Source organism: Phalaenopsis equestris, unplaced genomic scaffold, assembly GCF_001263595.1.
Source record: "Phalaenopsis equestris unplaced genomic scaffold, ASM126359v1 Scaffold000496, whole genome shotgun sequence".
In the NCBI taxonomy this organism is placed as follows: Eukaryota; Viridiplantae; Streptophyta; class Magnoliopsida; order Asparagales; family Orchidaceae; genus Phalaenopsis; species Phalaenopsis equestris.
In genome coordinates this window covers 202,265-228,937 of record NW_018164936.1, presented here as the reverse complement: position 1 = coordinate 228,937, position 26,673 = coordinate 202,265, and the positions used below count along the sequence as shown (strand labels likewise).

Here is a 26,673-nt window from a genome sequence, read left to right as displayed (position 1 = left end):
CATCGACAATCGGGTCAAAACGCGTCGAAATTCGAATTTCACCAAATATTGACCTGCGATCGATCGTTCCAAAAGGTTTACTCGAGCATTCGACAAGTAAAAGCGGAGGCAATGTGAATTGCGGCGATCGGACACGTCGACGATCGGACACGTCGACTCTCCGAATTGCGAAGCTGGTGCGCGCAGGAGTGCGAATTGTGCAGAAGGCCACCCTAAGGCTCGGAAAGGTCCTATAGGAATCCATTTTGGGTTTCCTCATGTCGGTTTCATCCTTATAAGTGTTAGAAGTCGATACCGCACACGCGAAACTCCAAAAGAGGACGGAAATAGGTCGAACTAAAACGAGGCGGGCACCACTTCTAAGGTTCTAAGATAGTCGCAGGAAGACCCCTAAGGCTAGATCCTAACTCCTACGAGGAATACTAGACCTCACGAAAAATTGAGGTCAACATGCATATAGAAGATTTGAATATTTTCATATAGAAAATGTTATTGAAACATGCATTAGCATACATAAGATTTCCAATGAAAATATGAAAAACAGCATATTATAATATTTCTTATACAAATATGAAAAACCAACATGAATATTAATTTATTTTCCTTAAGTTACTGTAGTTTAAATGTGTGATTAATCTTGTGTTATCTTTAGATAGCTCATTATGTTGTTCTAATATTATTTTTAGGTTTTAAATATTTGAACAAGATGAACAGAATAGAATCAAATGTGTACAAAAGGCAAGAACAACAACTAGAAAGCTATACATTTCTATTTGTAAATTTAAATTGATTCCTTTAGTTGCTTTTTCATAAATATTTAAATATTAAGCATTTAGTAATAGAAATAGAATAGCAAAAAATTGATTTTCACCGTCCGACCATTCGTTCCCGTCTTATTCCCGTCTTGGTTAATTCCAAGTAAAGGTGTACATTTGGTTGGTTCGAATCAATCGGTTTTAAAATTGGGCCAACTGATCTAAACTGATATCCAGAAACCGAACCACCAAACTAAATATAATTTTAGTAGAACCGAACCATTCAAACAAAAGTTTAATTCAATTAAAATGGTTTGGTTTTTGATAAACCAAAAATTTGTGAAAGGTCAAATATAAGACTTATAGATTTGAATGCACTAGTCTAGAAATGTTCAAGAATAAGCCTCTCATCATGTTCTTTTAGCTTTTGATGATTTACCTAGGAGCTATTTTTGAAGTAAACCTAAACCTTGAGCAGTCTTTAAACAATCAAAATTAAGTGCTTCACATTTTCTTGATACATTTCAAAGAAACACTATAAGAAGTTATGAAAGTGCTTGATAGTTGATACAGTTCAATTATGCTCATTACATCCCATATTTAACTTGAACTATATTCAGATAAGCATATATGATTCACCAAAGGAACCAGAAAACTCTCAAAAGGTAACAAAGTGCCAACCAACTCTTAAAATCTAATATCTTAACCTAATGTTCTTTAAAATGTAAATGAAGAGGAAAACTTTTAATTAAGCACTGCCAAATCCCAATACGATTTAACTAAGAATTTTGTTTCTCTGAAAGTTCTGAAATAACACTTGCAAAATAACAACATTCATTCATTTAGAAAAATAATTACCAAAAAAAAAAAAATCAGGCATAGCAGATTAGCCAGATAGCCGCATAGGAAGCCATTGGTCATTAAGGCCTTAAGGATAAAAATGCATACCTTCGTTGTAGAAGAAGATAGATCAATGTCAAACAACTCAAACCACCGGTAAAATTGCGAGACAAAGACTACGCTTGAGTGAACTTAGTGTGGTGAGACAGAGAGAGTGAAGAAAGTTAGGGGTAGGGGTGTGCTTAGTGTGGTGTGAGAAAGGCGAAAGTAGAAATTTGAAAAAACTTATAGGTGAGATTCGTGTGAACCCAAAGGTCCAAGGCTCTTCATGCCTCTTCTGCAGGTGCAGGCGCACCCCAATTTCCACTTTTGACGACACCTCCGCTTAGATCGTATCTCGCTGAGCCTTCAACCTTATACCAAAGAAGAAATGTCTGCAAGTTGAGATAGAAGAGGGACGAGGAAGGGAATATAGCCGATGGATATGGGGATGGGGCAACTGCAAGCGATGCGACTATACGAGGCCAAGAGAAAGAAAAGGACTAAAAAGAGCAAAACTCGTAACCCTAAAAGCCCAAGTGAATATCACTACTTCAGTACTTAGCAACGAATGATTTCGGTATTTAGATTAAGTAAATTTGCAAGTTTTTGCTTAGTTTGCTAGCTAGCTCAAGTAATTTGGCCGCGATGAATGATTTCAATTTTCGGTCGGTTCGGTCGAATTTGCCTTAAGACCGAACAAGAAATCGAAAACAAAAAAGAAAGACTTCTAAAAACCAAAACCGAAATTTTAAAGTCAAAACCGAACCAAGTTATTAAAACGGTTCGGTTTCTTGAATAAAACCAAATAGTGCGCACCCTAATTACAAGCCCTGGGCAGGGTCGTGACAGATATAAGGTGTTATGATTATACCGTGAGAAAGCAATGGTGGTATCATATATATAAAAAAGAAAACAGTAGAATGTTGTATGCAACCATTAAATCTATTGTTGGTGATTCCAAAGACGCCACGCAGGATAAATTTCTATTAAGTAGAAAATTTCATAGGTTAGATGGGTATTATAGAGCAAATGATATTTTAGAATAAAAGAGTAGCAAGATAAAAAGACAAAGATGTGGTAAATGATAATGAGTTTACCATTGATTGATTAAGTTATTGCAAGACATTAATCAACATTTATGGATGATTGAGAGGAAGTCCTATGTAAAGATGATTCTCTCTAGTCAATACAACAAAATTTGATCTTTACACAACAATTTATTTTTGAGATGTGAAGATAATTTTCTCCTCAACTTAGATTGCAAAATTAAAACATTTTTAATGTTCTTTTCATGCATTCCTATAAACTTCACGTAACCTCCAAGTACATTACCGAACACATAACGATATATACCCAATCCTGTAAAAATGTTACCTAGCACCTATAAGCACATATGATAAGGATGGTAACATGCTTTTAAAAGGCATCCCTCATTCTTCTCATATATTCAACCAAGTATAGAGGCGGAGAACAAATAAAGGGTTGGTGGAATCATCATGGGTAGGTAGTACTTTAGCTACTATCATACATAAAAAGTTTTTCTTAGGCAGTTGATAAAGAGCACTTAAGGGTTACAAATGACATTTTAAACTATCAGTTTTCAAAAGTGGAAATTATTGATCTTCATGGGGTAGTGACCAATGAGGAGGCACCAGAGAAGATAAGATCTCATTTATCTTCGGTGAGTATAGTCAATGGAAGAATCATGCTTGAATTTGGAAAGGTAATAACAGAGAGAATTGGGTAGATACAAATGATATATAGATATATACATATTATCATCAATATTTGCATAATTTTGTTTCTGCAATAATGAATATTTATCTATGCCTGATCATTCCCATAGGGTGATCTGACTAAACCATGAAAATTGTCATGTTATGTTTTCTAGTATATTCCATGCAAATTATTTTCTCATCCTTCTTGTCATAATTTCACTTTAAAGAATGCTTTTCTAAACAATCAAATCTACTTTTTTTATTTGTATTTTGTCATTTTTCCTCTATAAGCAATCACTCTTTAAGCACTCGAACTTTCCACTAGCTAGCGCACACATTATAACCTTTAGATATACTTTTTTTCCTTTAATTATTTTGCTTCTTCTTTCATATTTGGATCTCCATTGACTGCACTACATTTTTTTTTTCCTCTACTTCAAGATTCAAAGAATAATAAAAAAGAATCTTTACTTATTTCTCGCCCCCAAATGTCCTCACTTAGGATTAGGCCTTGAATATTATTTAAGTTTCAACTTCATAGACACAAATCTCGTCATTTATGTTGTTATCAATCTGACCCAACTAACATATAATTAGGTTGAATTTGTTGATCTATTGACTACAATACATTTTGCCATATTAAGCTTAATGATTTTTTTCTCTACAAATGTCTTTTCTGGTCAATGGCTTCTGGAACATATCTAGTTTTTCGTTAGAAAAAACTTATCAACTGCTGGTGGCCTCTCACGCATACTGGTAAAGCTTTTACCAATCCAGTTGTCATCTTTTCGTGCAATATATTAAATGAGATATTTCTGATAAGTGATAGGTGCAACACATCCACAAAAATTCCAGTTTTTTTGCTTACGATAAATATTTAGGTACCTTCTAGCACCAAAAAAAATCACATTAATTTACATTTTCACCTTTCAAGAACAACAAATCAGGTTGCAGAGAGTAAATTTTAGGAGGACGTAGTAATTGAGTAAATGCCAGGTTATATAATTGCATTTATAACAAATGAAGTAGTCCTTGATGCTAAGGAGCCAGAGATAGAATATCTTTGGTCGATCAGAGCATGAGGCTTGCGTGCACCGCATTAAATTGATACATTCAATACCAGATTCAGGTGCTTACCTCAAAAATATAACAATTTAAAAAATACAATTTCTCTCTTAAAAAATAATTTTTTTGCGTCGCAATCTGATATATATATATATATATAAGTTAAGGACTTCAGTGAGAGGCTGAGATTCCACCAAATATAGTACGGCCATCTAGAACCAATGCCACTGGCCAACAGCAATAAAGAGAAAAAAATGCAAAAATGAAGTAATGGTTATCACAACCCATTAAAGAAAAGATGAACAAGAACTGCTTTTAATATCAAGAAAGCGATTGAAACAATGCAAGCAAAACGTTATCTTGTTTTGAAAACCAAAGAAGCTTACCAGGAAATAAATGGTGATTAAACCCATATAGAATTACGATTGGAGCAATCCACATGGCAATAGAAGCAAACAAAAACTTATGCATTACTCCTGCCATTGTTCCTAGTTATCTGCTCAAGATAAGGGGAAAAAGTTAAAAATGAAACCATAATTCCAATGAACATATCCGAGGTTTACAAAAAAAAACTCACAGCATCAACCAAAAGAATAAGCATCAGTTACTGTTCATATAAAAAAAGATATTGAATAGATGAACGCTTAAACCCTAATCAAGCACTGTTAAATTTTAGGATGCTGCATTAATACAGTTTCATGGACCACTTAAATAATGTTTAATTATAAAAACAGCCATACCACTACAAATAATAAAACCAGACTGCCATGGAAATTGAGAATAACAGTAGAAGTGCTGATAGGAAAAATAACATTATAACTAGCATTTTATAAAATCCTTTGTTTTGGTACCAAAGATATAAATGATACATCACTTTGGTTCTCTCATTAGCAAAGCTGTAAATATAAAATAAAACGCCCAATTGACCGGCACTTTCTAGAATTTTCATTAATAAAGCTAAATAAATTTTCTATTCTACTAGACCACTTTATTCTCTTCTTTTTTTCTTCCCCAGAGTCAAAAAGCCTAATAAAGCCCATGGTCGAAAAGAAACTGATGAAGAAGAAGAAGCTTGTGCTAAAAGATAAAGAGGCCAAAGAAAGCCCGAGCAGAGAAGGAATCTAATGAAAAGACAACCAAGGTAAATAAATAATTGCTGACAGACAAGGTCGCCTCTGAAGCCAAGAAGTAGAAAAAGGCTTAGAAAGAATCAACGATGAATAGCGTTTCTTACTAACAGAAAAAACTCTGGGTAAATATTGCTTAGAAATTAATATAAATCATAATAGTCTTTCCTCATATCCTAACCTCTCTTTTCCAATTTGGGACATTTCCAAAAAAAATAATTGAAAATTGGCAATTTAAACAAAAAAGCTATTCACATTGCAACATAACAGAGAATGTTGAATAGAACAAACCATCAATGAAGACTGAATTTAACTCAGGTTCAACTTGTGAATCAGAAAGCCACTAAGGACCTAAATGAACAATATTCAAAAAATGTGAACCGAAATGAAACACCTCATATGTTATGAAATAGGCTACATTATAACTAAAAAAGGACTCTTCTACCAAAACTGATAGCTAACTGAGAAAAAATAGGCCAGTGCCTTGTTCATTCCCATTCATACATATTTAATTATCCACCTATTTTAAACATAAACTGACAAAGGATTTCATTTGCAATCAAAAAAGGATATGAATTTGGCTTAAAGATCACTCAAAAATCAAATAAATTCTTTCCTTGGATCAAGCTCAAATCAAAATCACCGAGTTGACCAATACACTGAGTATAATTTCAGTTGTTCTTGAATTCAGGCCTCACTATATATACATATGGTATGATGGGTTAACATCTTTCTGGCTAAAAAATAACTCAAAATTGATGTTTTCTAGTCATGTATGGATTGAATTGAGCCAACCTATAACTAGGGTTGGCACAATTTGGGATCAAATCATATGAATTTGAGCTAATCATGAGCTAGGGTTTAGATGGCTCTAGATTCATCCTATCACCAACCAAAACAAAACTCTAAGGTAACCATATGCTCGAGCTTCATCATCATGCAATCAGAAACAGACATAAAAGCCACACATCAAATAAAAAAGAGAATGACAGAGTATGAAAAGAAGAAAACAAAGGTTGAATAAGCCAAAAGAATAAAGCACAATTTTATTTTTGGAAAATTATGCACATGCAAGAAAAATTTGACCTACAAAATAATACCAACCAAAAAAATCAACAACCTAATATGTACTTTTGCTCTCGCCATGGTCAACTTATTAAAAATTTAAATAAAGTGAAAAAAAAAGTTTGGGTTGATTGTGATTTTTGAGATTGGGGCGGGGGACAATTTGCAAATGATGGTAGTAAGATGCTAGTTTCATCCATAGCCAAATTTTTGAGTGCAATATAGAAAAATGCATGTTTCTTTCTATCAACATAAATCATATGCTGTTATTAAAGCAAATATTAAATCACAACGCATTATATAGAGCAAAACTACAAATAATATCTCTTTTTATCCCATAAGCTCACTAAACATATGCATCTATGGTCGTAAAATGAGAAACTTTCAATAAAAGCATGAATTAATTTGACAAATCATACAGAGAAACAACGAGGATCACAGCCATTGTCATCATTATTTGTTAATCAATTATTATAGGTCGTTGGAAGTTAATTATATTAATCCTTATTACCATTCATTCACACGTGTTATAAATGTGATGTTCAATCTATTTAAGTATGTCCACATAACTTCTAAACATTGAACTTAGATCCACATTCAATTTTCTTCATATTCCTTCCTTTCAACTAATAACATGACCTGACTTCCTAAAGCATCTTCTACGCTCCATTTTACATGCCCCATTATCATCATTAATCATAACCCAAGCATTCGAAGTCAACCACATAAATGCTTGTACTCCATTTATTCCAGTTGAGTATTGTGCTAGGCATTAAGTATATTTTAGCACAAATATTCCCTTTTATAGACTAAATTGCTAGGATTTATTGTCTACTAATCTTTAATAGATAATATTACAACCTTCTTTCCAATAAAAAAACCCAAGATCTAGGTTCTAAAAACAAGAGAAGGGGTATTTCAGCTTCATAAAAACAAAACACTAAAACACAATGATCCATAATTTTTTGTTGATCTTACTACCAGTCCCAAGCCCGGATGTTGATCTTACTACAGCCCGGTTGCGTTAAGTAGTCGACAACCAGCATAAAACTTGTTAAAAAAATCATGACATGAATCTTTTTTATCATTGTGTAAGTGTTATGGCGTCCCTTGGAAACGACGTGTTGTATAGCCTGAATATAGTGAAGAGTGTGCAAGGACCGCTATACCGGCGTCCGGGTGTAGTGTCAAATAAGCAAGGATTCCCACATTACAGATGGATGAGGATAAAAAATTTAGTCCATGAAACTAATGAAATTAATATTAGGATAAGATCATAGAATATAGATACTCTCAATAGTAAATTAATGAAATTAGTTGATATTATGATTCATAGAAAGATTAATATCTTATGTATTCAAGAAACTAAATGGATTGAGAAAAAGACTAAGGTGATTGATAACTTAGGTTTTAAACTTTAGTATTCTGGTAAGAGTCGCACTAGAAATGATGTAGGTGTAATTATTGATAAGCGTTTGAAAGAAATATTGTAAAAATTAATAGAGTTGGAGATAGAATTATAGCCCTTAAGATTTTTAATATTATAAGTGCTTATGTTCCTCAAGTAAGTTTAAATATAGGGTATAAAGATAAATTCTGGAATGACTTTGAAGACTTAATACAAATGATACCTCTTTAAAAAAAAAATTTTATTAGAGGAGATTTAAATGGACATGTTGGTAAAGTGGTAGAACATTTCAGTAATATTCACGGTGGCTACGGTTTTAAAGTGACTAATGAAGAAGATAGAGTTATTTTACATTTTTGTTTTAACATACGATTTTATTATTACTAACATTTTATTCAAGAAAAGAGATGAGCATCTTAATACTTATAAGAATGGATGTAATAAAACATAAATTGATTATTTTTTATGAGAAGAAGAGATCGTCGAGATCACAAATATTGTAAGTTCATTCCAAGTGAGGATTTATGTACTCAACATCGTTTATTAGTTCTAGATTTATTAGTGATCTTACTATAGTTAATAATAATAAAACGTTTCATTTTTACCATCGCATTAGTAAAAAAGAAGTTGAGGAGGCTTTAAAGAAAACCACTGGTGGAATGTTTGTAGGACCTGATGATATCCCAATTGAAATATTGAAATATTTATGAGATTTAGGAGTTTCTTGGCTTACTAAACTCTTTAATATTATTTTAAAAACTAAAAAGATGTCTGAGTGGATGAAGAGTATATTGTTCCTCATTTTTAAGAATAAAGGGATGCACAAGTGTGCAAATTATGAAGGAATTAAGTTGATGTGTCATACTTTGAAATTATGGGAGAGAGTAATCGAACATAGGTTAAGACGTATTGCAAAGATTTCTCATAATCAATTTGGATTTATGTCGGGCATGTCTACTTTGGAAGCTATACATTTATTGAGAGGTTTGATGGAGAAGTTTAGAGGTAATAAGGAAAATCTACATTTGATTTTTATTGATTTGGAAAAAGCTTACGATAAGGTTCCAAGAGATATCCTTTGAAGAGTTCTTGAGAAGAAAGGTGTTGATATGATTTATATTCAAATCATCAAAGATATGTATACTAGAGCTGAGAGTTGTTACTTGTGTTATAGCAGGAGGATTGACCAAGTATTTTCCGATTTCAATTAAATTATATTAGGGATCTGCTTTAAGCCCATATCTTTTTGCTTTAGTTATGGATAGTCTTATTGGACATTTACACGAGAATGTACATTGGTGTATGTTTTTTGCTGATGATATTCTTCTCGTTGATAAGGCAAGAGAAAAAGCCCAGGAAAAACTTGAATTATGGAGATCTACATTGGAGTCTACATTGGAGTCTAAAGGCCTAGTCTAAAGGCCTTCGTTTGAGTAGAGCTAAAACTGAATACATGGAATATAATTTTAGTAGTAGTAGCTTTAGTAACAGAAGTGTAACTTTGGGTGATCAAATGATTAAAAGGTGTGAACGATTTAGATATCTCGGATCTGTTGTTCAAAGCAATGGTGATATAGATGAGGATGTCAATAGTAGAATTCAAGTTGGTTGGTTGAAGTGGAGGAATGCTTCGAGTCTTTTGTGTGATAGAAAAGTACCGCTTAGAATGAAAGAAAACTTTTATAAGACGATGGTGAGACCTGCAATGCTCTATGACACTGAATGTTGGCCTTTAAAAGAGAAGCATAATATTAAGTTAAGTGTTGCCGAGATGAGAATGATTAAGTGGATGAGTGGCTTTACACTTAGAGATAAAATACAAAATGAATATATCCGTGATAGGGTTGGTGAAGCTCCTGTGACAAACAAAATTAGAGAAAGTCTTCTTAGATGGTTTGATCACATTAAACATTGACCATTTGATGATCCAATTAGGAGAGTAGATGTTTTAGATTCGACTTATGTTAAAAAAGTCAGAGGTACACCTAGGAAGACTAGGGCTTATTGTATAAAAATGATCTTAATTTATTAGAACTAAATGAAAATATGACACTAAATAGGACGCAACGGAGAAAAATGATTGATGTAGCCGACCCCACGAAGTGGAATTAAAGCTTTGTTGTCATTGTTGTTATTATTTATGATGCTGAGAATTTAATTTTTAGCATTTTTTATAATAAATTGTATACTAAAGAGGGTGAAAGATAATATGTACGAACTAGCCAAACAAAATGAAAAGAAAAGTAAAGATCTTAATTCAAGTAGAGTGTAATAAAAATGAAAAGAAAAAATACTTTTCATAGATAAAAATATTCAACATAAGTGAGTGAGATGTTTTGATAAACTTTTCAATGATATTTTTAAGAATATGATCGACTTTAGTGATCTTAATATAGTTAATAATAAATTTTTCTTTTATTTTTACCATCGCATCAGTAAAAAGAAAGTTGATGAGGCTTTAAAGAAATTCAAGAGTTGAAAATCATAATAGTTGATGAGTGAGGAAGGTTTCTCTGTAGTACAAGTCCTTATTCCACCTGTAATAACAAAATAATAATAATAATAATAATAATAATAAAAAAGAGATGTGTAGCCGTTTAGATAGACACATCCTCTCCGATGGGAGAAAAATTTGCGTACATAAGACGTACACAGCGCTACGTACATTAGCCAATAGGAAGAGGCCACGTATGCATCGGCGGTCCCACCGCTTGTAAATTATAAAAGAAATAGGTGTTTTGTTGCGCGTAACCCGTTGACCCGGCCCGTGACGGTAACTCAATTGTAACCCCGCTATACCCATGCAATACCTCTCGTGATCGGCCTCCAGTAACGCTCTTGTAATCTCTTTGTAACCCATGTGTAACCTTCCCCACTCAGGCAGTGGTACCGCGCGTATAACCTGAGTGTAACTTCCCTATAAACTCGACGCCGTGGAACCGAGAGTATACCCTTCGTGTAACTCGATTGTAATTATGATGTAACGAACTATTAAGCCCGTCGCATCGGAACCTCACGTGTAACCCTCATGGAACCAAGAGTATACCCCTTCTGTAACTGTGATGTGATGGACAATTAAGTTCGTCGCATTGAAACCGCACATATAACCTGAGTGTAACTGCGATGTACAAGATTAAAAATTGGAGTGCGCGTGAATCATGGTATCTAAGCAGCTAAGGTTTACTGTTTTATTGGTCATCTTCTCTATTTTCTAACGTCATTTTCTCCTGCAGCGGCACCTAGACCTGTTAAAGTTCAAGATGGACTACAGAAACACAAACTGTCAATTTATGTACGAAGCGGAAGGAGAAGAAGAGAGTTTTTCTGCCAAGAGAGAAGAAGTGGACGTTGAAGTGGAGGTGTGTTTGGAGATATTTTTTTTTTTTGGAAGACATTGTTTCAGTTGTTATAATAATATTGTTTGTTGTTAGGGTCTTCTTATTTTTAGGATCTAGCCGTATTTTTCAAGGTGTATGTTTGTTGAGGTATGCTTGTAGAGGTGCATGGTTTTAAAGTTTTATAAAAACAGTGAAGTAAATATCCTACATTAAACCCTAATAATCGCAGCTCAATAGCTAATAAAAAATAGTTAACATTAAACCCTAATAATCACAGGTTAATAGCTAATAAAAAATAGTTAAGTTTTTGGAGGTGCATGTTTGTAGAGGTGTATGGTTTTATGGTTATTTGTTGAGCTCTGATTATTACGGTTTAATGTAGGATATTTAGCTTGACTGTTTTTTTAAAACTAATGAATCTTTATTATGGAAGGAACATATGAGAGTTTAGGGTTGTTTTTTGAGTTGTTTATGGAGTTTAACATTTTATTCTCTTGTTTGCAGTTTGGTGAGAGTGAAGCTACCTGTAACGAACAAACAACAAACATATTACTTCAAACGATGGTCTATAATGAGAAAAAAACTTATGAAGTATATTGTGTTTACGCTCATCATATTGGATTTAGTTCGTAAGGAGCACGCTACGTTTTGGCATAACTCCAGAAATATTAAAACGAATGACTTCGTATGTGGAAAAATAGGCTTCAAGAAATAACTGAAGATCACAAAAACAACTAAATACAAAAAAGCAGACAAAAGAAGTATTTGCTCTGCAATGATTCGATACGCAGTTGATGAGAAAGGCAAGTGGACAGTCAAAAAATTCATTGACTCTCATAACCACTCATTAGTGAAACCTTATGATAAGCATTTCTTGCATTCTAGCAGAAAGATAAGTGAAGTTAATGCAGATGTGCTTAGATCGATGACACATTCAAGGATAAAACCAAAAGACGTGTTTAACTTTCTAGCCAAAGAAATTGGGGGTGTAGAGAACCTGAAACGTACAAAGAGAGATGTTTTCAATTTCATTCAAAGAGTGAAGAGATGTATAATTGAAAATGGTGATATCAATGTTTTATTGCAGTTGTTCGCAAAAAGACGTGTTGAAGATAGCATGTTTGAATGAGATTTTGAAACTCATGAGAGTGGAAAAAGACGTGTTGAAGATAGCATGTTTGAATGAGAATTTGAAACTGATGAGAGTGGTAGGCTGATGTGTTTTTTTGGAGTGTCGGGAGATCCATGCTTGATTATGACTGTTTTGGAGATGTCATTATTTTTTTATACGAGCTATAGATTAAATAAATATAACTTATATTGTGCTCCTATTGTTGGTGTTAACCACAACTCACAAAATGTTCTATTTGGAGTTGGATTCTTATTAGAGGAGACGGTGAATTCGTTTAAATAGTTTTTTAAAACTTTTATCCGTATCATGGGTGATAATCATCCAATAACAATCTACACTGATCAGAATCAGGCAATGTGTATAGCCATAACAAATATTTTGTCAAATACACGATATAAATTATGTTAGTGACACATATAGAAGAAATTGTCTATAAAGTTTCAATGCGGAGTGGTGAACAAGATAGTCAGAAATTTTTTTTATAAATGTTTGAGCAAATGCGAGTCTGAAGAAGACTTTGATGATACATGGTAGGTGATGATTGAGACAGGTAATCTGCGGGACAATGTGGCTAGATGAGATGTATAAGATTAGACATAAGTGGTTTATAGCATTTGATAAGGATGTATTTCGAATGAAAATTTTATCGACCCAAAGAAGAGAGTGAACCAATAACATTTGTCATGATGTTTCAAAGCCCACAAGTTCTATTACAGATTATTTTTTGGGCATTGAAAATCTCATGAGAATATGAAGGCGTAACTAGAATGACGAGGATTTCAAGTGTAATCAATCTGTGATTACTTTCTGTCGCGAAAACAACCCAATACTAAGGCAGACAGCTGCATTTTACTCAAGAAAGCTGTATAGAATGTTTCAGGAAGAGTTTATACACGGATCATGGGGTCTTCAATTACATATCTCTCTAAACAATGAAACTAAATTTTTCATTAAAAATTTGGATGATCACAGGACAAACACTACTTGGGTAGTTAATTTAGACAGTTTGAGTTTGGATATTCAGTGCAGTTGTAAAAAGTTCGAAATGATGGGGCTACTATGTGCACACTCTCTATGAGTCCTGAACTTTCTACATATTAAGAAGATACCCGATAAATATCACTTATTGAGGTCTTAAAATGAAAAAAGTGATGTACATAACAATTATGGATACAAACATATGCAACAGTCACAAACATCGAATGATATTAAAGACGACCTAATATTCCAAACACATGTAGAAATTTGCATATCAAATTACTAATAAAGCAAACAGAAATCCAGAAGCTGAGTAGCACATGAAGAAGTCTATGAAAAAATTGTCATTGGATATTGATGACATAGTTAATTGATAAAGGTTCTCAGTCAAGAAGACAAAAAAAAATAAATAAAAACCTGTGAATAATGAATCAAATCTGAATAATCCTACCAAAATGCGCCCTAAAGAAAAATCTAATGTCAGACTAAAAGGGTATTGGAAGAGAAATAAAAGAGCAAAAGACATATTTCCACAACTCCAATCATTTTTCATATGCTTCATCAAACGACAAGTTTTTCACCCATAACCACTGTATACACAGGAAAGGAAAAAAATGTTTCAACCACCGAAGAACAAGAATCATCACAATGCCATCCACCCATATACTCACTGTCTGATTTTCTAACACAGGTAGAAATATAATGCAAAATTATAAGCACAATGTTTCATTTTTTAATTGTTATTGTTGTATTATGTAAATTTTTTGTTGCTGCTGTTACATAAAAATATATATGTTCTATAACACTAATGAATTTCTGATACATAGATATATTCTGCTGATACATGGATATACACTGCATAATTTCTTTGCTCCAAGGATCAGGGAATCTTACACCGCCATGATGACGGATTTAATAAATGAGACAACAATGCCTCAATGGTCTTACATTTAAGATTTGATTATTCGATTTTAAGCTACATATAAAATGAGTTCAGGTGATACACTGCAGTCTTTCATACCTCTTTCAATGTCACATTTCATATCTCAAATCTTGTGTACAGATGAGATAACAATATAACAACAAAATATGACAATCAAATGCCAAGTGAATAAGCTTATGAAGATGTCAATATCTCTTGTTTCTTTTTATGTGCATAAAATTTCTTTCCTGCTTGATATCCATATATTATCTCTTATTTACTTGCAGGTAGTGCTAACCACAAATGTTATGCTCCTTTTTTGTGATATCCATATATTATCTCTTGTTTACTTGCAGGTAGTGCTAACCACAACTGTTATGCTCCTTTTTTTATGCAAAAATTTAGAAGTATAAAAGATGCTAACAATGCAATTTTGGTCTTCTTCAATTCTCTTTCATAGCCTGTAACTAGAACTGGATGATTGATACAGTTTAATCGTTCTATATTATCTAACAAAAAATGATAGAAATTCGTCTATTAGAGTGTCTGATACTTAAGATTGTATAATCCATTAGTCTTATGAAAGTGAGTTTGATAAATGAAGTGATGATTCATGAATGTGATTTCCATTATGCTTTCCTTGAAAGGAATACTTCAAGATTTCTGGGCACATTAATGCAAATGCGAACTTGATTATTAAGTTGAAAGCTTGATTTTTATTACACCCATAGATAAGAAAATGGCTATAAATATAATAATAAAACCTCACATATGAAGTTGAGCACTATAAATACCATAATAAAACCTCACATATGAAGAATGTTAAATAATAATATTTTAAAGCTGACAACCCTTTTTTTATCACTCCCCAAAAATATGAAATTTTAGGCAATAATAATGAAGTTATAAGCCCCAACGACAAGCAAAGTTTACAGCACTTAGCTAGTTATGTTTACGAATACAAAAGTAATATCAGACACGTATATCACTCATTCAAATAATTGTCAAACATTGATTAAAATTGGAAACAAATTCTTTCCAAGCATTCAATAAAAGTAAAACCAAATTCTTTATAAACATTCAATAAAACTGCAAATAAGTTATTTACAATCATTCAATGGAACCCAAAATACATTATTTACAATCATTCAGAAGCATTCAGTTAATCTGCAACCAAAATGCAGACAATCATTGGAGCAGTTATAGAAATGAGTCATTTTAGAAGGTTAACATCAGCACCAAGCTCTCGTAGGTGATGGGAAAAAATCGTCCTGAGTTTCACAAGGAGCCAGCTTATCAACTCTGCAATCATATGATAGCCAAAAAAATAAATCAAAACAAAAAAAAAGTTACATAAGGAGCCAACCTTCATAAGGATTGGAATATCAAAACATGTATATATCCTAAATAAAAAAATTAGAGTAAAACGACAATTTCTAAACTGTAGAAGATGTTGATCAATATCACAAAGAAATATCTCTTTCTTAAGACTCCTGCATTTATCTCTTTTTATGGCTCGTGCATAAAATAAATCAAGTTTACATAAATGAAATCAAGAAATTATGAAATAACAATGTATAAATGTTAAATTTAGAAGGATAAAGAAAAATGAGTTAATAAGAGTAAATCAGTCAGTTTAAATCGAAGCATACATGAAATAAAGAAAAATTACAAAATAATAAATGTTAAACAAAATTTCAGATTCAAATCGGAAAGCCAATTTGTACTTCATGTTTTTTCCTATGTCTCGACGTTTTTCAACCAAAACTCTCCCTCCAAAAAACAAACCTCTTAACTGACTGTCATACCATCCATAAAATAGGTTGAATTCTATAAGAATTCACAAAATTAGATAAAACACGTGGAAACTGTAATGAATGAATAAATTTCAACATAATAATTACAATATAATTACGAGATTTAAATGAGTGGAGGGACATTTGAGAAACATTTGACTTTAACATCTAGACATCTCATGTGTTGAGGCCCGTTTCGTGGACTTCTCAATAAAAACCTGTATGACATTGCAAGCAATCATAAGAGCAATTCTGGGAGAGAGATATTAGATAGCTAAAAAGTTAAAGATCATAAATGTTTATTAACATAAACCTGTAATCATTCCAAAAGAACTATGTTCGTGACAATGCAAATTTACAAATCTCGTATTTTATTTCTGCTCTAAATAATGACATAGATTTATGTCATTTCAAATAGTCTTTCTAATCGATTATATTCTTCTGTACTAGTATTTTCATATATTTATAGACAAAGACACCACAGTCAAAAATATTGCTCTGCATCGGAATGCCTGGTCATTACAACTTGTCATTTACTCAGATCAGCCTGGAACGCTTCCTCGACATCCCTCAGAAAATGTTTAATCTACACATTTGAATGTAGAAATGAATAAATAATAGCATAGGACAATACATAAAGCAAAAAACATTGTCCACTTACAATGGCATCTGTGATATGCAAATGCATTCTGTTAGGTAATGAGTCATATAATCATCATTTACGCTCCTTCATTGCCCCAACTAGCAGTGTCCAATGTTGATTAATGATTATTAGTAGCAAAAGTAATTTCACATTCTCAATAGTATCCTTCGTAATGTGCTGAACAAACACTTTAACATTGCCTACTTTGTACAGCTGCATAAATAAAAACATATTCTTTAACATTGCCTACTTTGTACAGCTGCATAAAAAAAAACATATCACATAAGAACAAATGATCATGTTAGAAGTATTTAGGTGCACTCTAGAACACGTGAATTTCAAAATTTACTTAATGGCATGGAGACACATAAGTACGATCTATATAGTTGTGGTTCGTTGCATCTCTTATTTTTCATCAACATAGCAAAACAATCGACTTGTTCATTTCCTAATCAACCGTTCATGAGGAATTCATCAAGATAATGTAGAGTTAACGACACATGTCCCATATTAATTACTAAGTCACCTCTACATTTTAAATATATAATTTGTATCGCAAACAAATACAAAAGTAAAACAGAAAACCAAGAAAAAAACATGGTACACTAACAAGTTAGTGAATTTGCTACAACAGGAATTCGACTGTTTCCCGCATATAATCTGGAATTTTTTGTCTAGCAAGAAAATCGACCACCAGTGCTGGTTGAAAGACCTATAAGACAAGAAACTAACATTATATAATGGGAATATTAAAGTTTGGAATGTGAACATTTCAAGAAAATATTCTATACCTTATCAGGGTAGTCATCATCAGCATATTACCTGTCCAATTGGTCTTGATCTTCATTTTTATCTTCAAATTTAACCACTTTTTTAAGAAATTCTGTTTGGTGAACTTTTTCTATTTCCTTAATATGAACAGTTGCTCGATCAAAACTAATGTTGTTAGTTATAATTTATTGTATAACTGTCGATTCCCCCTTATCTACATCCTCAAGTTCTTCTTCTTCTTTATTAGATGGTGGTTGGATGGTGGTTGATCAACTTGGTCTGCTTCCCCTTTATTTACAGCTTCAACTTGTTAATTATTGGATGTTGTTAATTGAATTAGCAAAAGTGAATTTTATTGGATGATGTTTTGGTGCAGACTTCAACCTCTTCAGTCTCTTCAGCCGTCTCCTGTGTTGATTTTTCCTCTTCTTCCGTTCGAAAACCATAAATGAGAAACTGAGAAGCCTTTTTCTTCTACCCTCTCTTGTCTTAATCATTTGAATTAAGTTTCCTAGTAGGGACTCCTTGACACATTTCCTTGGAAATTCCCCACCTTGTTATTTTACTGCTTTCTGTAATTCTTTTACTTCATATTTTACCTTTGTCATTATATTTTTTAAATTTATCAGACAAGTATAAACTCAGCCTTGAAAGTCCAAAAACAATTTATGATAATCTTTAAGTAATTCATGTATTTCTTCAAAACCAATACGAGGGTTAGTATGTGGATATGTATCATCATGTGTTGGTTGAGAAGCGATATGATAAGGAACTATAGCAGCAACCTCAACGAACGTGGGCGAATGTGGTCGGGATTGAGTCTCCCGTTGTCGGAGATGCTTCTCGGGACTGGATGGTTCTTCAAGTGAAGGGTCAAGTAAACGATGTTCAGTCTTTTATTTCAAAGAAATAATCATAAACGTGCAAAACATTACATGCAATCAAAGTCAATCAAAGTATCACGTGAGCATAATAACACTTTCTAGTGATTAAGGGAATAAATAACTCACCTCAGCAGATCTGAGCCTCTTAAAGGCTAGTTGAATTTTTACAGTATTTCAGTTCATATTTACTGGTTATCTCAGCATTCGTGGTCTAGCCTCAGGCACTATCGGAAGGACCAAGAACATGTGCTCATAAAACCAGAACTGCGTGAAACATGATAAAAAATTCATTGATATGTCCAAAATTATGAAAGAAACTTTTGAAAGTTACGTGCAGTACACAAACCGTTAGAAGGAAGACAAAACAAATAATGTATCCTAGAGGTTGATCCTTTCTTACTTTCGTGACACAGATATTCAGTTGCTCGGTCAAAAATCCACATGCTGTAACTAGTCAATTATACGCTGTAAAAGTTTTTACATCATCGCAAATAGAAGACAACTCTTTCGACACTCTAAAATTGCTTGAAGAAAAAAGTAAATTTGATATTAAAAACTTGATTAATAATTGCAAAATGTTATGAGAGGACTCCTCTTGTGAAAAGTTGAGTTACGCGGTCTTTATTTATCTCGCATTCATACTACCAGGTGTAACATTACTCCAGCATGCAGGTAACCCTCTGTTGGGCATATCTATCAGAAGTGCAACTTCGTCTGAATCAAATTTGAGTTATTTCCCTCCTAAGTTAAATGTCATTTGATCAATATCCCAACAATTTATTATGTGCATTGTCAGAATATGATCATGAGGGTACAAAGGGAGTTCAAAAAACTGAGTCAAACTCATGGCTTCCAATTTATTCCATGTGTCATCGTCGATTGATGGTTGGACTTTATCGAGAACTTCTTGTACTACAGATGGACGACATCTGCAATTCATTGATTTTACGCTAAAAAACTTACAAGAATATAACAGAATAGTTTAAGATCAAATAAAAATTCTAATAACGACAAACATGATGAATTTAAAAAAAAAATTCAACATTAACTTTTCAGTAAAATAAATTTAACTGCAACATTTAAGAAAACATGATAATCTTTCTTGACAAATAGGGTAAATTCCAACACTTCTACTTTGAGAAACAATAAATCTTCATTTAAAATTAATTTAACACGACAAATAGGGTGAATTAAATAGTTATATTTTGACAATTTACATTATAACAGATAAACTATCTAAAATGTCTTCTAAAATCACAAATTGTTCTTTTTGGTAAGGAGTTTATAATGTATTAAAAGTCATGTAATGTGTTCACAAAGTTCTTTACGAACACATGATAACACCATAACTAAGCTTCATGGATCGGAAAACAAAACCTAAAAATACCAAGCAACCGTTTGGGGCTACTTAATAGATTCACCATCCTCCTTGGACTCCTTTCGGCCGCCCTTCACCATTTGCATTGTCTCCTCGCATTTCGACTTATCAGCCTCTCCCAAATTGGCAACATTGGCCTCTTCCAACTCGGTCTTCGTAGTCTCCGCGATGTTATTATCTTCCATTTTAATCTTCCTTCACAAAAGCAATCCAAAACCCTGGTGCCGTAACCTTGAAAAGGGAGATGAGGAAGAGAACCCTAGCGGCGTGGGAATCCCTATTTTTCGAAAATAATTTCTTACTATCTGGCTTCCAATTTTTACCATGAATTAATGGGTTATAAGACACTATTGCGGAAGATATACAAAAATTACAATTATGTAATTAAAGGGTTACATGAGGGTTACACGCGCGATTCCGCGGCGACGGACTTAATAGTTCGTTACATCACACTTACAATTGAGTTACACGAAAGGTATACTCTTGGTTCCGCGGCGATGAGGTTATAAGGAAGTTACACTCAGGTTATACGTGCGCTATCGTTGCCTGAATGGGGAAGGTTACACATGGGTTATAATGGGATTACAAGCACCTTACTGGAGGCCGGTCGCGGGAGGTATTGCATGGGTACAGTGGGGTTACAATTGAGTTACCGTCGTGGGTCGGGTTGACGAGTCACGCACGGCAAAACATTTATTTCATTTATAAGTTACAAGCGGTGGGACCGCCAATGCATGTGTGGTCTCCTCATATTCGCTATTGTACGCAGCGCTGCATACGTCTTACGTACACAAATTTACATCCTCCGATGGACATATTTCTCTTCTTCGATTGTCTCCTCATTATTAGCATCAAACAAGAGAGGGAGAAAGAAGTCTAGCTGTTCGGCATAATACCCGTGAAGGAAGCAAAGGTGAGGAAGGAAAAAAGAAGAAGAAATTGAAGGGAAGAAGGACAAAGAATTGAAGCGACATTGAAAACTTACTTGGACTGAGCCACGATAGAGGAGAGCTTCTTATGCTGGTGCAGTGCGTAGGAGTGTATAATATTTTCCACATTACTTCATTCAGAAAGTATATTGCAGATGAAGCTAGTAGGGTGGTAGCAGACTCAGTTGATATTTAATATGATCCGATTTGTGTTTTCAGTCTGATCTGATTGGTGCAGTGCTTAGGAGTGCATAATAGTTTCCACATTTTTTTCATTCAAAAAGAATACAGTAGGGCAATAGCAGACTCAGTTGATATTCAGCATGATCTGACTTATGTTGAAGAGCCTAAAAGGATTTTGGTTTATAATGTGAAGAAGTTGTGAAACAGAGAGATCCCTTTTATGAAGACTTTATGGAGGCATGGGATGGAAAAGGATGAAAATTTGAGTACGTAAGACGTACGCAGCGCTGCGTACAATAGCCAATAGGAGGAGGTCACGTATGCATTTGTGGTCCCATCGCTTGTAACTTGTAAAAGAAATAGGTGTTTTGCCCAGCGTGACCCGTCAACCCGGCCCATGACGGTAACTCGATTGTAACCCTGTTGTACCCATGCAATACCTCTCGCAATCGCCCTCCAATAACGCGCTTGGAATCCCCTTGTAACCCATGTGTAACATTCCCCACTCAGACAGCGGTACCACGCGTATAACCTGCGTGTAACTTCCTTATAACCTCATCGTCGCGGAACCGAGATTATACTTTTCATGTAACTCGATTGAAATTGCGATGTAACGAACTATTAAGTCTGTCGCCACAGAACTGCGCGTGTAACCCTCATGTAACCCCTTAATTACCTACTTGTAACATTTGTATATCCTCCGCAATAGTGTCTTATAACCCATTAACCCGTGGTAAGAATTGGAAGCCAGACAATAAGAAATCATTTTTGAAAAACAAGGATTCTCTTCCTGCTAGGGTTCTCTTCCTCGTCTTCCTCGTCTTCCTTTTCAAGGTAAAGGCACCAGGGTTTCAAATTGCTTTTGTGAAGGAAGATTAAAGTGGAAGATAAGAACATCGCGGAGACTACGAAGAACGGGTTGAAAGAGGTCAATGTTGCGGATTTGGGAGAGGCTGATAAGCTAGAATGCAAAGAGGCAAATCAAATGGAGAAGGGCGGTCATAAGGACTCCAAGAAGGAGGACAGTGAATCTATTAAGCAGCCCCAAACCGTTTCTAGATAATTTAAGGATTTGTTTTCCAATCCATGAAGCTTGGTTATGGTATTATCATGTGGTCATAAAGAACTTTGTGAATAGATTACATACCACTTTTAATACATTATAAACTCCTTACCAAATAGAACAATTTATGATTTTGAAAGACATTTTAGATAATTTATCTGCTGGAATGCAAATTGTCAAAATAGAACTATTTAATTCACCCTATTTGTCGTGTTAAATTAATTTTAAATGAAGACTTGTTGTTTTTCAAAGTAGAAGTGTTGAAATTCACCTTATTTGTCAACAAAGATCATCATGTTTTTCTAAATGTTGCAATTAAATTTATTTTACTGAAAAGTTAATGTTAATTTTTTTTTAAATTCACTATGTTTGTTGTCAATCGGATTTTCATTTGATCTTAAACTATTCTATTGTATCATTGTAGATTTTTTAGCGCAAAATCAATGAATTGTAGATGTCGTTCATCTGCAGTATAAGAAGTTCTCAATAAGGTCTGACCATCATTCGATGAGAACACATGGATTAAGGCTCTATTTGAGAGCGCTTATTGGAAGCGGTGGCGTTTTGAAAACGCCGCCCTTCCGTTTGAAAAAACCGTTCGCGTGGGACGTTTTGAAAACGCTCCGTTCTCTTATCGCGATTCCCTTAAGAGAGCGTAATCTAACCATCTGCTCTGTTCCGCGTATGCTTCTCGCGTTTAGGGTTATTTTTCCCGTGCTGCCCTTCCCGTCTCTCCCCCTTGCCCTCGCCCTCGCCCTTCCTTCGCGTTTAGGGTTATTTTTCCCGTGCTGCCCTTCCTGTCTCTCCCCCTTGCCCTCGCCCTCGCCCTTCCCGTCTTGTCATTTCTGTCTCGACCTCGCCCGAAGCTTACGAGGCTGTGATCCGCGATATGAAGTATTTTTTTGACCTCACTCTCGCCCTACCCGATATCCGTCTCCTTCCTTCCCGCGTGGCCGTATTCGACCATCTCACAGTAATTTATGTTCTTATGGTCGTTAGAAATGAAACATTGAAATTTTTTGCTGCGAAATGTTTGATTTACTGTGAAATAGTTAGGATCCTTTTCCGTTGTTCAAAATTTTCATGCTTGGGAATTTTTACTATTTTTATTGCGGTTGAAATGCTTGGGAATTTCACGTTGATTTGAATGATGTTTTGAATGATGGGGAAATATTGAATGCAAGAATGCTTGGGAAGCTTTTCATTTCCCTAGATCGGTTGAAATGAAAAATAGGGAATTTTCATTAATCTAACACTGTATGCTTTGTTCTTTATAATTGTGCATTTACATGAAGAACACATGTTATATGCTCCTATTTATTATAATTGGGCATTTACATGCCCAAGCATTCTTGCATATCCAAATTTCTGCCAGCTCTGTTGGATCTGTTGGATGGTTTGTTGTTACGAGTGAGAATGGTTATAGAATTGGGGAGCTGAAACATATGAGTGAAATGCAATGTTTATGTTGGAAAAATTTTTTGATTGTCATATTTTCTGTGATTTACTTATTCGAATCACATGTTCAAAGTGATGATTTGGGACTTCATTCTTGAGCTTTATTATTCCTCTCCAAATAAATGTTGAAAGTTATGTACTGTCTTTCTCCATTTGGTGGGCTCGGTTTTGGCCCCTAGAGGACTGGATTTCAGTTGAAATTTCTATACAGATTTTGCCCCTTTCATGGGATCGGTTTGGCCTGAGATTTGTGGCCCGTTTTTTTTGAGACTTCATTCTTGAGCTTTATTATTCTTATTGCTCTCCAAATAAATGCTAAAAGCTATGTACTCTCTTTGTCCATTTGGTGGGCTCGGTTTTGGTCCCTTAGAGGACTTGATTTCAGTTTTAAGTATTTCTGGTTAAGCTTTTGCAGTTTTCATTCTATAGGGAGCCCTGTGTATATTTATCTGTTGGAGAAATAAACATATTCTTTTCAAACTCATTTTTTCTAAATTTTTTAGTTTGAGAAATGTTGAATGAAGTGATGATTTACTCCTTACATTTGCTGCCCCTCTATTCGAATCAAATTTAGGGACATGTTGGTACAACATACGCCCTTTTCTCACCATCTAAGCATAAACTGTTTTAACATCACCTATATTTCTACAATACAGATAACAATGAAGGCTTAGGTACTTACAAATCTGATATTTGATCATTATTACAAGTCATTGATATCAACATGACTTCCAGAGTATCTCTTGAAAGTTGGAACTTCACTTCTGATTTGGTTATAGTTCTATGTTATAATTAAGGTGCAATGTGAGAATTATAGTTCTACTTGTATTTGTACTTTTTTTAGTAGCACATATATGTAATTTTTCCGATTTGGTTAATAAAATTTATGTGGGTTTCCTTCTGTGGACGTAAGTCTCTGACCGAACCACATTAAAATCTCTCGTGTATTTGTATTTTCCTTCTGGATATTTTGTTGGTTGTGGTTTTTTATTTCTGAACTTTTTGTTGTTTAAAAGTTGTTTGATTTCGAAAATGCTTATTTTAATTTGTTCCAAATAGTATCAAAATGTCTAAGGCAATTGAAGGAGGTCCATCTGCAATGTGGGATAAAGAAGTAACAAATATTTTTTGCGACCTATGCATTAAAGAAACTGAACTGGGGAATAGGCCAACCACGTATTTTAATATAGAAGGTTGACAAAATATAGCTCATAGATTCAAAGAATTGACTGGTAGAGATTACGACATACTTAAATTCAAAAACAAATGAGACCAATTGAAAAAAAAATGAAAAATATGGAAAGAGTTGAAACGTAGCTCTACCGGGTTGGGATGGGATCCAATTAAAAGGACGATCGATGCTCCAACTGAATGGTGGGCTGAGAAAACTGAGGTAATTTTCTAATTTTTTTTCTCAATTATATTACTTCTCAAATTATTTAGAAACTAATCCCCCTAAATAAGCTTGTTACAGGCATTACCAGCAGCGAAGAAATATAGGCAGTGCGGAATTGAGCCAGAGTTCGAGGCAAAACTTGACATCATGTTTAAGGGGGTTGTCGCGACTGGGAAGCACGCAGCAAACCCAAGCGAGATGGGATTTACAGGAATGTCAAATGACTTGCCACCTGAACAGGTTATAGCTGATGAAGAAATTCCTAGTATTAACCAAAAAGAGATGGAGGAGTCTAATTCCATGTCCAAAAGGCCCAGACTTGCGAAGAGGAAGAAAGAGAATAACAGTTTTGTTAAAAGCTCATTTGCTGAACTAATTGCAGCTTTCACAGCTCCGACTCCTGACAGTACGATTTGGGACTGCGTGGCCATTTTAAATATTATTCCAGAAGTAGCAGCCGATATGCGCTTTCAGCAAAATGTGTTCAAAAGCTCGAGGACCCTACTCGTAGGGAAATGTTCATTGCACTACGGCCCGAGATGCGCATTGAGTATTTACGTGTTATAGTTGAAAAATGAGTCCGCTTTGTATTAATCTTTCATTAGACTTGTCACTTATGTATTGTTATTACAATAGCTTTTTTATGATGTTATGTATTGTCTGATTTTTTTTTCTATCTTCACAACATGTTATGTCACTTATTTTATGATCCTAAGTAATACTTGATGTTTTCACTATTCTAATTTTCTGTCGCCACTTCACTGTCGCCACTTCTCCATAATTTCTTTCATCATAATGTATTTCTCATTTCAAGATGCACCCACTGCAAGACCGTCGTAAAAGAATGGCATGGGCTGCAGCTATAGCGATATTATTGCTGGAATACTACCCCTCAAGTTATAGACGGATACTACGCATGACGTCCTCTTATATTGGGGACAAATCGGTGGGTGAGATGCTTGCTGGACATCCGATAAAGTTCAGCAATATTTTTAGAATGACTGCGCCCATTTTTATCGATCTGCTACACGAGTTATATCAAAACCATGGCCTACAGGGTTCTTCTAGAACGACTACGAGAGAGGTGTTGGCAATAACATTATACATGCTATCATAGAATGTATCAGTTAGAGGAGCTATAGAGCGATTTCAATATTAATCAGAAATCATTAGTCGATACTTTTCCAAAGGTTTACAAAAACTTGTGAGCTTAGCAACACAGATCATTAAGTCAGCGGATACATCGTTCGCAACTATTCCTAAACAAATTGCAAATGATTCTCGTTACATGTCGTATTTCAAAGTAAGTATTATTACTTTGTTACTTTAACTTAATGACCTCTTGAGTTGCTAACTATGATTAACAAAATTGTATTGGAGCAATTGATGACACTCATGTAGATGTCAGACTACCAAGTCACGAGAGGATCGCGTATATTGGTCGGAGTGGTACAACTACCCAAAGTGTCATGACAACTTCAACATGTGCTTCGCCTTTGTAATGGCGGGGTGGGAAGGAAGTGCGCATGATAGTCACCTTTTCTCCTATACAACTAGGAATAGAACACAGTGTTTCCCTCACCTACCTCCAGGTTTGTTCATCTTACTTAAACCTCTCGATAATTACATTACGATAATTTATGACATACTAGAACATTAAAAGAACAAGTCATTTTATTTTGCATTGGTGATAATATATTTATTAACAACGCTGGATATCCGATGTTAAGGGGCTACCTGAAGTCATATCCAGACACAAGATACCATATTCCTGATTATATT

General features: G+C 34.2%; 1 protein-coding gene across 1 annotated transcript in view; it reads right to left on the bottom strand.

Annotated features, from left to right (window-relative positions):
• LOC110028164 overlaps positions 1 to 26,673 on the bottom strand; it is a 46,037-nt gene that overhangs the window by 8,917 nt on the left and 10,447 nt on the right. Inside the window, exon 2 of the mRNA XM_020729909.1 lies at positions 4,807 to 4,916. Within this exon, the coding sequence (XP_020585568.1) occupies positions 4,807 to 4,903 (97 nt within the window). The 5' untranslated portion in view covers positions 4,904 to 4,916. The remainder of the gene's footprint in view (positions 1 to 4,806; positions 4,917 to 26,673) is intronic.